We start from the raw sequence: 13,817 nt of genomic DNA on the forward strand, positions 1-13,817 counted from the left end.
TTAAAAATAACCTCTAAGTGAAAGGATTACTTTCACAAGATGCAGGCTGAGAGAAACTCCACGACTGAGAGCTCATTCTGAAACTGCTAATTATAGTCCATTTACACAGAATTATCAGCATTTTGGATACCATAACAGGAACCTGTGAAGAGCAGCACTCTGGAACAAACGGGAGCACAAAATATTTACTTCTGAGTGTTGATTTTACACAGTTTTAAGTTTAAAGTCTGATCTTTGGTAGATCTAGTGATCCGACAGCAGTAAACACTCTAAATAGTCTCTTACCTTGATTAAAAATGAAACAAACAAGGTGAATAACTTGTTTATCTTGGTCTCCATGTCATTTATTATTTTACTTATTTGTTACATTTTGTTACATTGTAGGGTCTTTACCTTACAATATAAAGCGCCTTGAGGCGACTGTTTGTTGTGATTTGGCGCTATATAAATAAAATTGAATTGAATTTTGGACAAAGTTAGTAAAGCAGTGTTTAAGCCCAGCCTGATGTTGCCCTAAACATGAATGCATGATACCCGGTCTCTTCCTCAGAGTGAGAAACAGAGATTAAATCTAATCCTTGGTTTAAGTGCTTCTAATTTGAGCATTTATTATCTGTGCAAAGTTATTCAGAATTAAGGTGTAACATGCTAACAAGCTGACATAGCTAATGGTAATTTTCATCACACGAACCCATTATGTCTCATAGACAGGGTTACTCAGCTGTGTATTGCAGACCGAGCTGAATGCAGGCATTCTTCCCAACCAGAAAAAAACAGTAGGTGATTTCACTGATTAGTATCTCCACTTTAGATGAAGTTATGCTAATCACTGAAATTACTTGCAGGCATGCACTTTAGACCACGGAGCCAGCAGACAGCCTGTTAGATAATGTTGTTTAATATAATTATCACTTTGTTTGTTCTATTAGGATGTACAATAGTGTTGGAGGAAAAAAAAAACTGTAATTAAAGATGTAATGCTCATGCATTTCCCCATTGTGCTGTCGTCTGGGAGTGAAGGCCTACATTTCACTGAGCACGCTCCAGTTCTCCCAGGAGAAGTTGTGCGCTCTGTGTCAGTACAGCTGATATTCATTCTGTGGAACAAACCTTAAAGAAATTGAAAGTTAAGGAAACTAATTAGTTCACTCTTCAAAATTAACACAGCAATTCACTGTAAAAGTCAAACCAATTAACAATTTATCATATACACTTTATGAAACAAATGAACCATGGGACAAAGCCCAAAGAGACTGACTGTGGAACAAGTTGTTTTCTTATGAGACAAATATTCTCATCTGTTGTAGAGAAAAAGAAGACCTAAAATAGATTTGCGGTCACAACTGTTACATCACATGAGCTCAGTAAGCTGGAGACAAATTCCAACAGCAGTGAGCCAGTTAGAAAAACAAACTAGACCATCACATACCCAACTGACCACCCAGACAAAACAAAAACATGCAGTGCTGAAGAACTTGACAGCTGCAATGCCTCAGTGGCTATTTGTCTTCCACTCACTGTCCAGACATGTCCACATTCAAGATTTCCTTTTTCTCTATCGAACCACGAGAGCCTTCATTTCTGGAAAACTAAAGCCTTACCCCCATCCCCTTTTTGTCAGGTTGTCTGATATAGTGTTGATCCAGCACCATTAATGTTGCTCCAGGACCCAATCACCTGTACTGTGTAAGTTCAGACTTGACAAGAGCAAATAATGAGATGAACTACTGTAGTTCATGTTCATGGTTTACATTTTTTAATGAGCTCCTCTGAGCTCTTTTTCAGTAGAACCTCATTTAACCATCTATGCAAACCTCAATCATTATTACTTTTCAAATTTGCTTTACTGCTTAAACTATGTGTCGTAAAGTGGGAGAATTCAAAACAGATCAGTTTACGAATGTAGTTCAGCTCTTTGTGAACTTTTGGCTCATGGGCTTACCTTTCATTAATAACTCTTAATCACTGATCACTCCCAAGAATAGTCAGATGCTTTAAGCCACTGTGGCATTTCAAATGTGTTGCCAATCTGACACCCTGACAGTCTTTTGCTTTTTTCAAACCAGATGGTTTCAATTTGGATTAAACTTCAGATTTTGTCTCTTAGAATCAATATCAATTTGCTCATAAAGCTCCTTCAAATGTAAATACGGGCCGGCCTGAGCAGTACTGCTGGTAGCTGCATTGTCTGAACTGCTGCTATCAGCAGCCAGGCTGACAATCTGTACTGCTGCTTAAAGACAATGCATGCACTTCACTTACCCATTCTCACCACACACACACACACACACACACACACACACACACACAGGGGTGCAGCTATATACTCTCTGAGGTGTATGCGGACACATTTTTAGCCCCCCCCCCCCCCCCCCCCCCCCCCCCCAAAAAAAAAAAAAACAGGGGCGGGGGTGGTAATGCTAATTAGCAAGCTAATACTAACCGCTAAAAGCTGCTCCCGCTTGTTAATTGAGTGAAGGGGCCTACACATGTAACCAGAAAGCACATCTAAAGCATAATCACAGTCTTTGTGAACCTGTAGTTACATGTCTCGAGGTGCATGTCATTTTTCTTGAAGGCCTTTCACAGCTCCACTGGTGCTGAAAACTAATGTTTGACTATGGCTTTCTGAATACAGCTATCGATTATTTTCAGAATCGAGTATTGTATCGATTATTCCATCAATTAATCAAGTAATCGGATGAGAAATAATTTTTCGTACTAACAATTCATCTGCCCATTTTAACTTCCGCACTGCAGTTTTTCTCTATGTCACGTGTCAGACTCAAGGTCTGCGGGCCACTTCCGGTCCACGATCTAATTTTATAGGCCAGCAAGATGATTTCATATAGCTATTATTAATCGACTGTGGGTAAATGTGCTCCTACCACTTATACTACAAATTCCACGCACTGCAGCAGCTGCCGGCAGGCCAAGAACTGTGCGCTAACCTGTTTTCCCAATTGCCGATTGATCAGTGATCAGCGGAGAAAACATCGGTCAGCACTTTTTACAGTGACATTTAAGCTGCCTGACTCCCCAAAAATGACCAAACGAAAAGTGGAAAACAGGGATTTTCCAAACAGGTGGGAGGCAAAAGACCTGAACGCTGACATCGGAGGTAAACCATCTGTCTCTTTTCCTCACTTGCACTGCGGGGGAAAGAGCGGATTGGTGGGACAGATACGGAAAAGATGAAGAGGGAGACCTGCACAGGTGAGCTGACAGTGCATCACTGGGTCACACAGCAGGAAACGGTGCGCAGCAAAGTCCTGAAGACAGAACGCGTCATAAACACCGAAACACAGACAGGGAACTTTGTAAGAGGCAGTTTCAGTCTTTCTGGAGTAAATAGCTTCTGAATTTGGTGACGCGCCTTATTACACAGGTGCGTTGAGCTGCCTGAGGAAATCTGTCAGTTCATAGAAAGTGAAGGAAAAGCCTCAGCAGGGCTCCGGGATGAAAGGTGGCTGTGAGAGTCGACTTTTCTCATGAAGCATCATAATGCGTCCCTGCAGCTTTGGGGACTGGACCGCGTGATAACTTGTCTCCACCGCTGTGTTTGCAGCTGCGCTATTTGCTGATAAACTGACACACTGCGCAGTTTATGCAGCGTTTTTCCGACTATGAAGCGCAGAAATTCACATTACAGTTTTTACCTGAAAAATTTGAAACTTTTCATCAGTTTGAAATATATTCATGTGATTTTTGAAGAATAATATAATTTTATATTTTATTTAATGTGTTGAGGAAAAAAGCTGCTGTATTCTGGCCATTCAAATTTATTTTACTAATTTAAATAATTATTTTTAATCCTGTTCCGCCCGTGACTCAGAATGTGTCTTCAATTTTGGCCCGTCCTGTGATTGACAGCCCTGCTCTGTGTGAAACAAACAGCGGTTTATGGAGCAGCTACAAAGTTCTCTGTTCTTCATGTTGCTGATCAGGTGGTTGAAGAAGGACCTCCAGCTGTTTCCCAATAAAAGTTTTAAGGTGGTTACAGGAGTAAGTGCTGCTGCTTTGGTCTGAGCGCACTGTCTCAGTAACGGCTCATAACTTACGACTGTCTTTAAATTGGACAGGAGGAGGGGAGGTGAAGGAGCGCAGGGGCGCCTAATCAGCGCTGCGCCTCTGTTATTGATCATGTCATATGCACAGCTGTTAAATACAGAAAATGCAACTAGAGAAATATTTTCCCACATCGTTTTGGCGCCCCCCTCTTGTGCGGCGCTCCTATGCATTGCATATAGTGCATACCCCCTTTTTGCGCCACTGCACACACACACCATATTTATTGGTTGAAAACTCTATTTGTACAGTTTACTGCTCACTGACAACCACGAGCATCTCCATACACAACAGTATGAATCACATTCTTGTGATGCCATAGATATAAGGAAAAAACTCAAGAACTCTTTGTCCATTAGCATTAAAGAGGTAGTACAAAACCCACTCTGAATGGAGGATGTGGTTAAAAGCCAGGAGACTGGGGTTTGTTTCCTATATAAAACGAGAACTCTTTTGAGTTATTTCTAGAATTAGTTGACTTATTATTTTCATATTTATCTTAAATACACCACATGAAGAAAATTCAGTCTGCCTTTACAAACATTTGTGAACAGAGTGTCAGTCTAAAAAGCTTAATTACCAGTTAATTACCATTGCAAGTCAGTTTATGAAATTTGTCTCCGCCTACATATTCCACAATCAACTGTAAGTGGTATTATTGCAAAATGGAAGCATTTAGGAACCACAGCCAAAAAGTGGCAGACCATGTAAAGTTCCAGAGGCACAAACCTTCAACCCTGCTCTGGCATTAACATCAGCACAAAAACTGTGCACCAGGAGCTTCATGCCATGGGCTTCCATGGTGTAGCAGCTCCACTAGGTGTAATATGCAAGTGGTCCAATCCATATAGTTTATTCTCATTTTGGTTTTGGTTAGGTTTAATTACAAAATCTACTCGGTTAGGGAAAATAATACGGTTTGATTAAAAGACACCTTTTCACAATGTTAATCATAAATTAGAAAATTTTTCAGACAGAAAGGGAAGTAACATGAATTATCAAGCTTTAAGCAATGCTGGATCACGTGCCAAGCATCAGTTAATCAGACAATCAACCTGATAACGACCAGTTATTTAGTTTAGGGTGTAACAAGCAAACTCTAACCCACACTTAGTCAATTACAGTAAACAAGTCAGGCGGTCGGCTGGTGAACCTGTCAGACTGTTGAGTTTGTGCTCATGGAGCATGACAGTGTTTCAACACACCAATTACAGTGAGACAGTGGTACAGCTGTGCGGTGGCTTGGCACTCAGCCACACTATAAGCACCACTATCGATTGTCAGAGAGAGACAGAGTAGGCATGAGAAGAGGGGACGGCCATGTAAGACAGCGAGATGCAGAGTGAAACCAAAAAGACACAGATTCACTCTCTTCTCAACTCTTTCTCTGTTTTTGTCAGTGTAATGATGCACGGCCGTCACATTAAAGCTCCGGCTTGTTTACTGCGTGCATTTCCGTATTTGAATGTATGCGTACAAACAGAGCTACAGTACAGAGGAAACTGAGATGAAAAGTGGCAGGCCTCCCTCATTCTCGCTTTTTATTTCTCGCTGTATGTTCTCTCTTCTGATCCTCCTAATTATCACAGTTTGACAGTGCAGGGAGAGGAAGAAATACTGAGGGCAGAGGGGGGAAAAAAAAAATCACTTTTGCAAAAATGAAATAAAACAGAGAGACACAAGTAGAAAACAGAGATAGAGGAAGGGTTTCTAAAGCAGCTTATCCAGCCCATTCTATGTTAATAAGCATATGAGTTATTAACTTAATGGAGACTACATACTTCATTTTAGTCTAAAGCAGATACTACAAAGGTCCACAATTTCCTAACCCATTGCAGCAGACAAAGAAGCTGTCATGGCTGTAATGCACTTTATAATACATTCAACTTAAAGTAGAATATCATTTGAATAATAGCATTTTTAAAAGCACATTATATATCCAGACGCAGAAAAAGTACAAAGCATAGGATGTAATTACTGCATATATTAATACGTCCACAGATAAATGAATGCAGAGAAAGACACAGATAAATAGTTAGGATTTTCTTTTTCTTTTTAATAAAATATGAGTACAATATAATTATCTAATGACAAAAGAGATTTAAGGGCTGCACAAGTACGGCCAAAACAATAATCACGATTACCTTATTCAGTATTAAGATCATGATTATTCATTGATTTTTGTGATGTTTTTATTGCACTGTCATGTAAACTGAACACTGCTTTCAAATTTTCATTATCTGTACAGATCTTTGCCTCAAAATAAACTCTGTCCTCCTTACTCATCTTAATTCAGTGTGTCACTTAGAAGAAAAATAAATAAATAAATATATATTTATTATATATATTAATTATATATATTAATTTTTGCGGACAAATAATATAAAGTCTTTCAAGATAAAGCACCTTGAGGAGACTGTTGGGATTTGGTGCAATATAAATGAGATTGAACTGAACTCCATTCATTGTACCTTCATGACGGATGTGACAAGAACTCAGCAGCTGTGAGATCTCGCTCTCTCTCCATGCCACGGTTTAAGTAGAGCCGGATGGATACGCAGATGTTGGACGTTGGCAACGGCTGCATTGTTTTTCTTGACTTTCATGCATTAATTATACTGCAGGTTATGGTGTATTTTTAGGTGTTTGCAGTGCAGACACAACTCTTCTATCACTTGCAGTAAATCTGAAGTATTTCCAAACAATGATGATCTGCTTTGAGAGACAAGCTCTTCCAACTTCTGTTGTGCCAGACATTTGATTTTTGTTGCATATCTTTTAACATAGTGATTCTTGTCCAGACTAGTCTAGAAAACTTTGCTGCATGCTGCAGGGAACAGCTGTGATTGGCATGTGCAGGCACATGGTCAGGTTTTAGGGAACGCTTGATTTGCTTTGCGTTTGATCGCTCGATCATCTTCATTTAATTGTGGGAAGCCAAAATCGTGATTGAGGTAAAAATTCAAATAATTATGCAGCCCTTCTTTATACTTTATACACATCATAAGGCAATATTATGTAGAGTCCGACTGATAAAAAAATTTTAAGATAGATATCAATATCGATATTTGTTCATTTAAAAATCTTGTTTTTTTCCTTTCAGACACACAAAACGTAAACAGACTTCACTAATGCGTTATATATAGTTATTTATCAGTCTTTTCAGTCTGGAATGCAATTTCATTGCATGTCTTGACGTATAATGACAATAAATTCTTCTTGACTCTTTTCTCAGAAAATATGATAATGCAGTGAAAAAAATCATCTTTTTTTATTGTCACAAGAAGTTGCACATCTATAGTCACTTATTTATGCTCTGCCTGACATCAGCTGGTTGTTGTCTTTGTGATGTTCCAATCATGTGTTTAAAACAGGGAAGTGTTGCTCTCTGATGGACAAACTATGCAACATCAACAATCATAACACAGCGGAATAGTGTATCAATTTTCAATTATTGGCTGTTATGGAGGAGGTGGCTGGGGAGAGGGAAGCCTGGGCTTCTCTGCTTAGGCTTCTGCCCCCGCGACCCGGCCCCGGATAAGCGGAAGAAAATGGATGGATGGATGGATGGATGGATGGCTGTTATACATGCTGATACAGATATATCTGCAAATAGCAAATATTGACTGATATATCAGTCAGGCTCTAATACTGTGTCAAAATGGATTGTGCAGTACTTAACACTGCTGCCTCACAGAAAAAAAGATTTTGGTTTTTGAACCTGTAAGCCAGCTGCGGCTTTTCTGTGGAGTTAGATGCATATTAGATTAACTGGTGATTCTAAACGAGTCATATGTGAGGCTGTCTGTATCTCTGTGTTCGCAATGCAATAAACTGCTGATCTGTCAAGGATATTCAGTACCTTCCCTGCAATTACACAGCCAAAAAAAGTGGCATCCCTGCACTTTTGGCTGTTATTAGCATAAAAATTGGTGAGGACAGTTAGTCTTTCTGTGTCCAAAATTACGCCTAACAGCATCTTTAAATATGACGGTTTAGCTAATTTTATTTAGTTACTTAGAAAAAGTGAAAAAAAGAACTACAAGGAGCTACAGCATTGTATTTTTTGGTCACTAGCAAAAAAAAAAAAAAAAATCCATAAACTCTTTTCTTTTGCCTTTTGGGTTTGAAAAGGTGATAAAAACCTATGAAAAATATCACATTTACTAGAACGCCATCGAAAAAGTTTTAGCATGGAAAGAAATGAGACATAAAATCTGCTAGGTATGACCCGAATAACACTCTTTTGCAGAATTAATAATCGACAGTCATCCAGTAGGCTACATAATGCTCAGTGTGGACCCTTACTTTCAATCCATTTTCTTTCATTATATTGCACTCTTCACCAGAACTGACCAACTATCACTGGATTGAGCCTTGCTATTTCCTTGGTGCTAAGTTAAAGGCTGAACATTTCTAAAAGTAGCTACCTGTACACAGGCTCACTCAGTGCACAGGGATTAGGTTTTTGCTGTAGACGCTGCCTGATATTCCTCTCATAATTATGGCAAATTTAGTCTGCACTAAACTACATTTTGTATCTACAGTAGCAGCAGGTCATGACTGCCTTTTAAAGCAATAAACCCAGAGTATGTCTACTACATGCAGGCACTTGAGTTTGAAATTACAGTGCATTGTACTTATTCATCTCAAGTACTTACAGCCAGGAGTATTTGCAGCGAGGAATGAGCCACCTCTATGAAGTGAAAATCCATCAGACAGCCAGATATAGATATATATCGGTGGTCCTCAGGTGCCCAAGAGGGAGGAGGGGTGATGGGCGTCACCCTGCACCCTGGGCCATTCTCCATCCACCAGGAGCGATGCATGGACAGGTTGAATGTCAGGACAAGGTCAGAGTCCTGGCAAACAGAGAGAGAGACAGATAGAAAGAGTCTGATTACATCCTCAGACAGAAGACAAACCAGGAGCAAAGCAAAGGCAGCCTGAATGTGTCACACTCAGGTCTGAGACCTAAACAGAGAGGAGAATCACATGGCAGCAACTCAGCTCAGGCATGCAGACACGGTTAAGACAACCTGCTGAAACTAAAACTGAGCATCAGAACGGGGAAGAAAAGTGATTTATATGTGAATCTGGCATGGTTGTAAATACCAGTCAGGCTGGCCTGAGTATTTCAGAAGATGCTGATCTGCTACACAACCATCTCTAAGCCAGATGAGAAAGAGCAAATTTGGCATGAGCAACATGAAAGCCTGGATGTAACCTGCGTTGTAGCAGGTATAATGACTTGGAAACATTTTCGTGGACGTGGACACAAAAGTGTGATGCTATCATGTCAACATGGACCAAAATTTCTGAGCAATCTATGCTATGAAAAATTAAGGCAGTTCTGAAAAAAAAAGGGGGTCAAACCAGGTACTGACATGTGTACATAATAAAGTAACTAATGAAACCCTTGAGCGTGTAATTCTGGTGATCTTGGTTCTCACAGATTCTCACAGAATGATGAGCCTGAAACTCAACATCAGAATCTGTGATTTTTTTTTTCCTTGGTAATCAGAGGACAATTCTCACTAAAATAAATATTCTAACTGACACACATTAAAAAGTATTTAATTTTTTCCCCCCAAAGTAATTTTTTTATCATCTTAATCTTAAGGTTAGGTTTATGGTAGGGTTGCTATGGTACTTAGACCAGAGAGCATTTTATTGTGAAATTGTCAACTTTACTGGGGGGGTTTATAGCTGCACTGGCAACGTGGCTCCATAAATGTCAGGAATGCCATTCACTACACCACTTTGACACAGATTTAATTATGTCTTCAGATACTGCCACGTATTTCCATAAAGCAGCAGAAACCCATTTGAGTGGAATCCTAATGACTGGAGATTCCTTGATTTTTCTTCTAGCATCACCAGCAGGTTTCAACACCTCCAGATGACATTCCTTCACAAACCTTTCCTGCGATGCTGATTCTGACCGTCCACTGTTCAGCTGTACTTTGAGTTTAGAGTTAAGCAGCAACTTATTGTCACACTAACTTGCAAGATGGGAGCATGGTAAGCATGCTACATGTCCAACCAAGCACAAATAGTCTCCTCACTGGTGGAGATAACTTCAGTTTTTTTTTTACATTTTCGGTCCCATGTCATTTCAGTTCAGCAACACTGGCAACGGCCCCAGCGTAGAGCGTCTGCTGAGGCTCCTCGTCATTACATTTAATTCTAAAAGCATCAAAGATGCACAATGAATCAGCCATGATTGTCGTCTCGGTTTAAACAATGCACATATTAACGACTCCATTTAGCAAGAAGAGGGATAGATCATTAAACAGACAACCATGCGAACCACACGCGCGCCTGTTCATGTGCTACATTGCCATTAGTCGAATGAAAGGCCTTAATGCTCTTTAAAAGCACCATAAATCTTTTTACTAAGACAAAGAAAAATTATAAAACACATTTCCTTGTGTGTGCCAATCAAATTTTTGAAAAAAAAAAAAATCAATGACTTTTTGTTGCAAGAAAGCATGCCTACTGTGGTTTGATGTTACTCAAGAAGAAGATGAAGCAAAGTCTACATAGTGTCCTAACAACAGTCCCATAAGTACACTGTCTGCATTTAAAGTCTATTCTGTTGAAGCACCTAAATCCTTAAAGAGTGCTTTAAATAGAAACCCTGTTCCTACGCTGACATCAACACCTTAGTGAATATTACCTGTTTCTACTCCACATATCCCACCTGATCTTATCCTTGCCTGTCCCTCTTAACCTCCCACCACATCCACACTTGGCTCTGTTACCTCTCTCTGTACCGTTACTTAATTTTTTCCCGCTCTCTCGCTCACTCATTCTCTCTCCATTCATTTATATTGTGATCTCACTTCTCTCTCTCCCCCTCCCTCCCCCTGTTTCTCCCCTCTTCTTCTTCCGTGGCCTCTCTCTATTTCAGCGTAATGAGTAAATGCCTCATTAGCGCAGAGCTCTGATTAATGCCATCTCCCCTTGTTGTGCTCCTCTTTTTAATGAGTAAAATCTCTCTAATTTTCTCTCTTGCTCCCTCTCTGCCATCACTCTCTCTGTGTCTGTCACTGCCGTGCCACAGTTTTCTCTCAGTCTCCCTCTTTTATTATATTCCTTCACTCCTCGCACCTCTCTTTCTTTTATTTCTGTTTCCGTCGTTCACTGCTCTCACTCTGTATCCCTGCTGAGAGGCTGGGAAAACAGGTAATAATTATATCAGTACTGTATCATCCATCAGTACTTTTATAACGGGCCTCTTCAAAAACGCCACTCACAAAAGTAATTCTCATGAAGACCTGATAGGATGCAACGCAGGCTTGGCTTCTCGCTCTGTGAAACAAACATTTATGAACAAGAACAAAGGGTTAAGATGTTTGGCTGAACTAGTTTGGCTACACTGCTAGCCATGTAGGGAATAAGCCAACAAAGAAGCTGGGACTTCATTCAGTTTAGGAAAAGAGAAATATTATTTTTTAAAACTCTGCTTTTTATTTAGTTTGAATTATAAAATATATGAAATATCCCCTTTAGAACACTGGTGTTGAGAAAGAAAATGAGACATATCCAAGTCTAAATGTCATTCTCTGTCTGAAATCTACTTTGGCTTTTCCTCTTGTTAGTTATATTCTACATTTTGAGATTTTGATGAAAAGATCAACACCATTCCCATATCTATATGCTAAATATGGGCCTGCAGCCAGGGTGAGGTAAGGGAGGGCCAGGGGCCTGGGGTGATTTTTTCCCCCCACCCATCAAAATTTGATTGGCCCCCCTGCTGCCTCCCCATAATAGAGCACAGAGGTTGTGGAAGTAAAAATCCCGTTGATATTCTCTAAAAGGATTTTAATTATGAGCCATAATAATATAACCATCCATAGCAGACTTCTTACGAGCTATGACATGATGGTATGTGCTTTAGAAACTGCAAGTCTGGCATTTTATTCACAATATTGCAGAAACAAACTACTCTACCCACAATCCTAAATTAAAACAGCAGCCTCTCTGTTACCATGGAAATGTGTAAACCCGCGAACGGCAGGTCACTTAGTGAGTGCAAAACTTCAGAAACCGCCCGAGAGGCGACTGCAGTCAAGATCGAAGCACAGTACCATGTCTGTAACTAAGCTATATCTGTACACATACATGAGGCACGGTTTACTGTACACACACAAAATATATTAAAGAATGTTATTATGCAGTATTATTATTAACCATAAAAACACTACAATGATGAACAGGATTCAATCCAAGAAGGTTAGAAGTCATTGGTTGTGCAATGTGGGATTTGCAATGCATTATATGATGAATACTTCCTTCACCAGTAAAAGTAATTATGTATGCTGTCTTGTATCTTGTACCTTTGCTCTTTTTTTTTTTTGCATTTTCCTCTATTAATTAATTTTGTATCCAATTCAGATCTTTTTATAATCATGCTTCACCCCGCAGCTGGTTGGCTCAGTTCAAGGCTTAAAACTCTTTAAGGATTTTCTGAAATGTCAGTGGAGAAAATGAATGGAAAGCTCTCCTTGTACCTCACAATGGTCCACTGCATACCATTCTCTAACTCCATTACTTCTTCTTAACATCTTCTTTTTGCAAACTGTAGACAAAGGAGGTGCTTATTTGTGATTTGGGCTCACTAAAATCGTTATAAAAGATAAGTCACTGGATTTTCTAACAGTTTTCAAGTGCTTTTGTTTGGTTTTTATTTTTGATCGTTTTCTAATTTCCCTTGAGGCCCCCCAGACTGGTTCTCGTACCCCTCTCTATCACCCGATTTAAAAAATCCTGGAAACGCCCCTGTCCTGCAGCCAGGAGAAGTTTAACCAGCTTAGCATATCCTTAGCTTAGCCTGGCTAATCTAACGCTAAGAAAACCATCCATCCATCCATCCATGCATGCTCTTCTGCTTATCCTTTTCAGGGTCATGGGGTGGCTGGAGCCTATCCCCGCTGCCATTTTAAGAAGAAGAAGAAAGAGCTTTATTTGTCACATACATATACATGCAGTGAAATTCATTCTCTGCATTTAACCCATCACACACATGGAGTATGTAGTACACACAGCACAGCATGGAGCAGGGGGCAGCCAAAGGGCGCCCGGGGAGCAACCTGGGGGGGTGGGCTTGCTCAGGGACCCACAGTGATGCCAGCCCGAGGATTTGAACCAGGGTCGTCTCAGTGATGAACCCTCTTCTTCTCCCCTAGGCCACCACTCCAGGTTTTTGTTTCCAATGTGGTGATACGACACCAAAAGCAAACAGATTTTAAAAAAAGAGACCTAGAAAAACAAGGAACACTTTTCATTTTTCTCCACTGAGCCCTGTTTCAGGATTTTGTACCTGTGCATCACAAAGGTTTCAGCATTTCTAATATAGCCTGGCCCCAGACTGGGACTAATAATAAAAAACCTATTACCCCCTTTGTATTCATCCAGCTGCAGTGAGCTCTCTCAACAAGGCTCCACCACCACAGGTGGAGAAAATGTGACACATTAGGAATCAAGCTCATTTTTCCAAACCCATAAATAATGCAGATGCTAAGAGTTGTACAGGTCACAACTTGTTCAACATACTGGGAGTAAAAAAAACCAAACTCCATGTTTGCATGTACCAGTCGAACACAAAACAATTAAATTGTACTGGCATTGATGTATTAAAATAATATGGAGGAATTTATTTATCAGGGCAGTATTTAACCTACTAAGAAGATGAAACCACAGCTCCAAAATAATCTTGAGATCTGTCTGGTGATGAATGAGCT

The 13,817-nt window shown here is 39.9% G+C and overlaps 1 protein-coding gene across 3 annotated transcripts in view; it reads right to left on the minus strand.

The window, feature by feature from the left end:
• Nucleotides 1-13,817, minus strand: part of nkain2 (sodium/potassium transporting ATPase interacting 2) — a 105,990-nt gene that overhangs the window by 24,450 nt on the left and 67,723 nt on the right. For all 3 annotated transcript variants that reach the window (XM_030722399.1, XM_030722398.1, XM_030722397.1), the window contains one exon: nucleotides 8,730-8,930. In XM_030722399.1, the coding sequence (XP_030578259.1) occupies nucleotides 8,730-8,930 (201 nt within the window). The remainder of the gene's footprint in view (nucleotides 1-8,729; nucleotides 8,931-13,817) is intronic.

Source organism: Archocentrus centrarchus, chromosome 24, assembly GCF_007364275.1.
Source record: "Archocentrus centrarchus isolate MPI-CPG fArcCen1 chromosome 24, fArcCen1, whole genome shotgun sequence".
Lineage (NCBI taxonomy): Eukaryota > Metazoa > Chordata > Actinopteri > Cichliformes > Cichlidae > Archocentrus > Archocentrus centrarchus.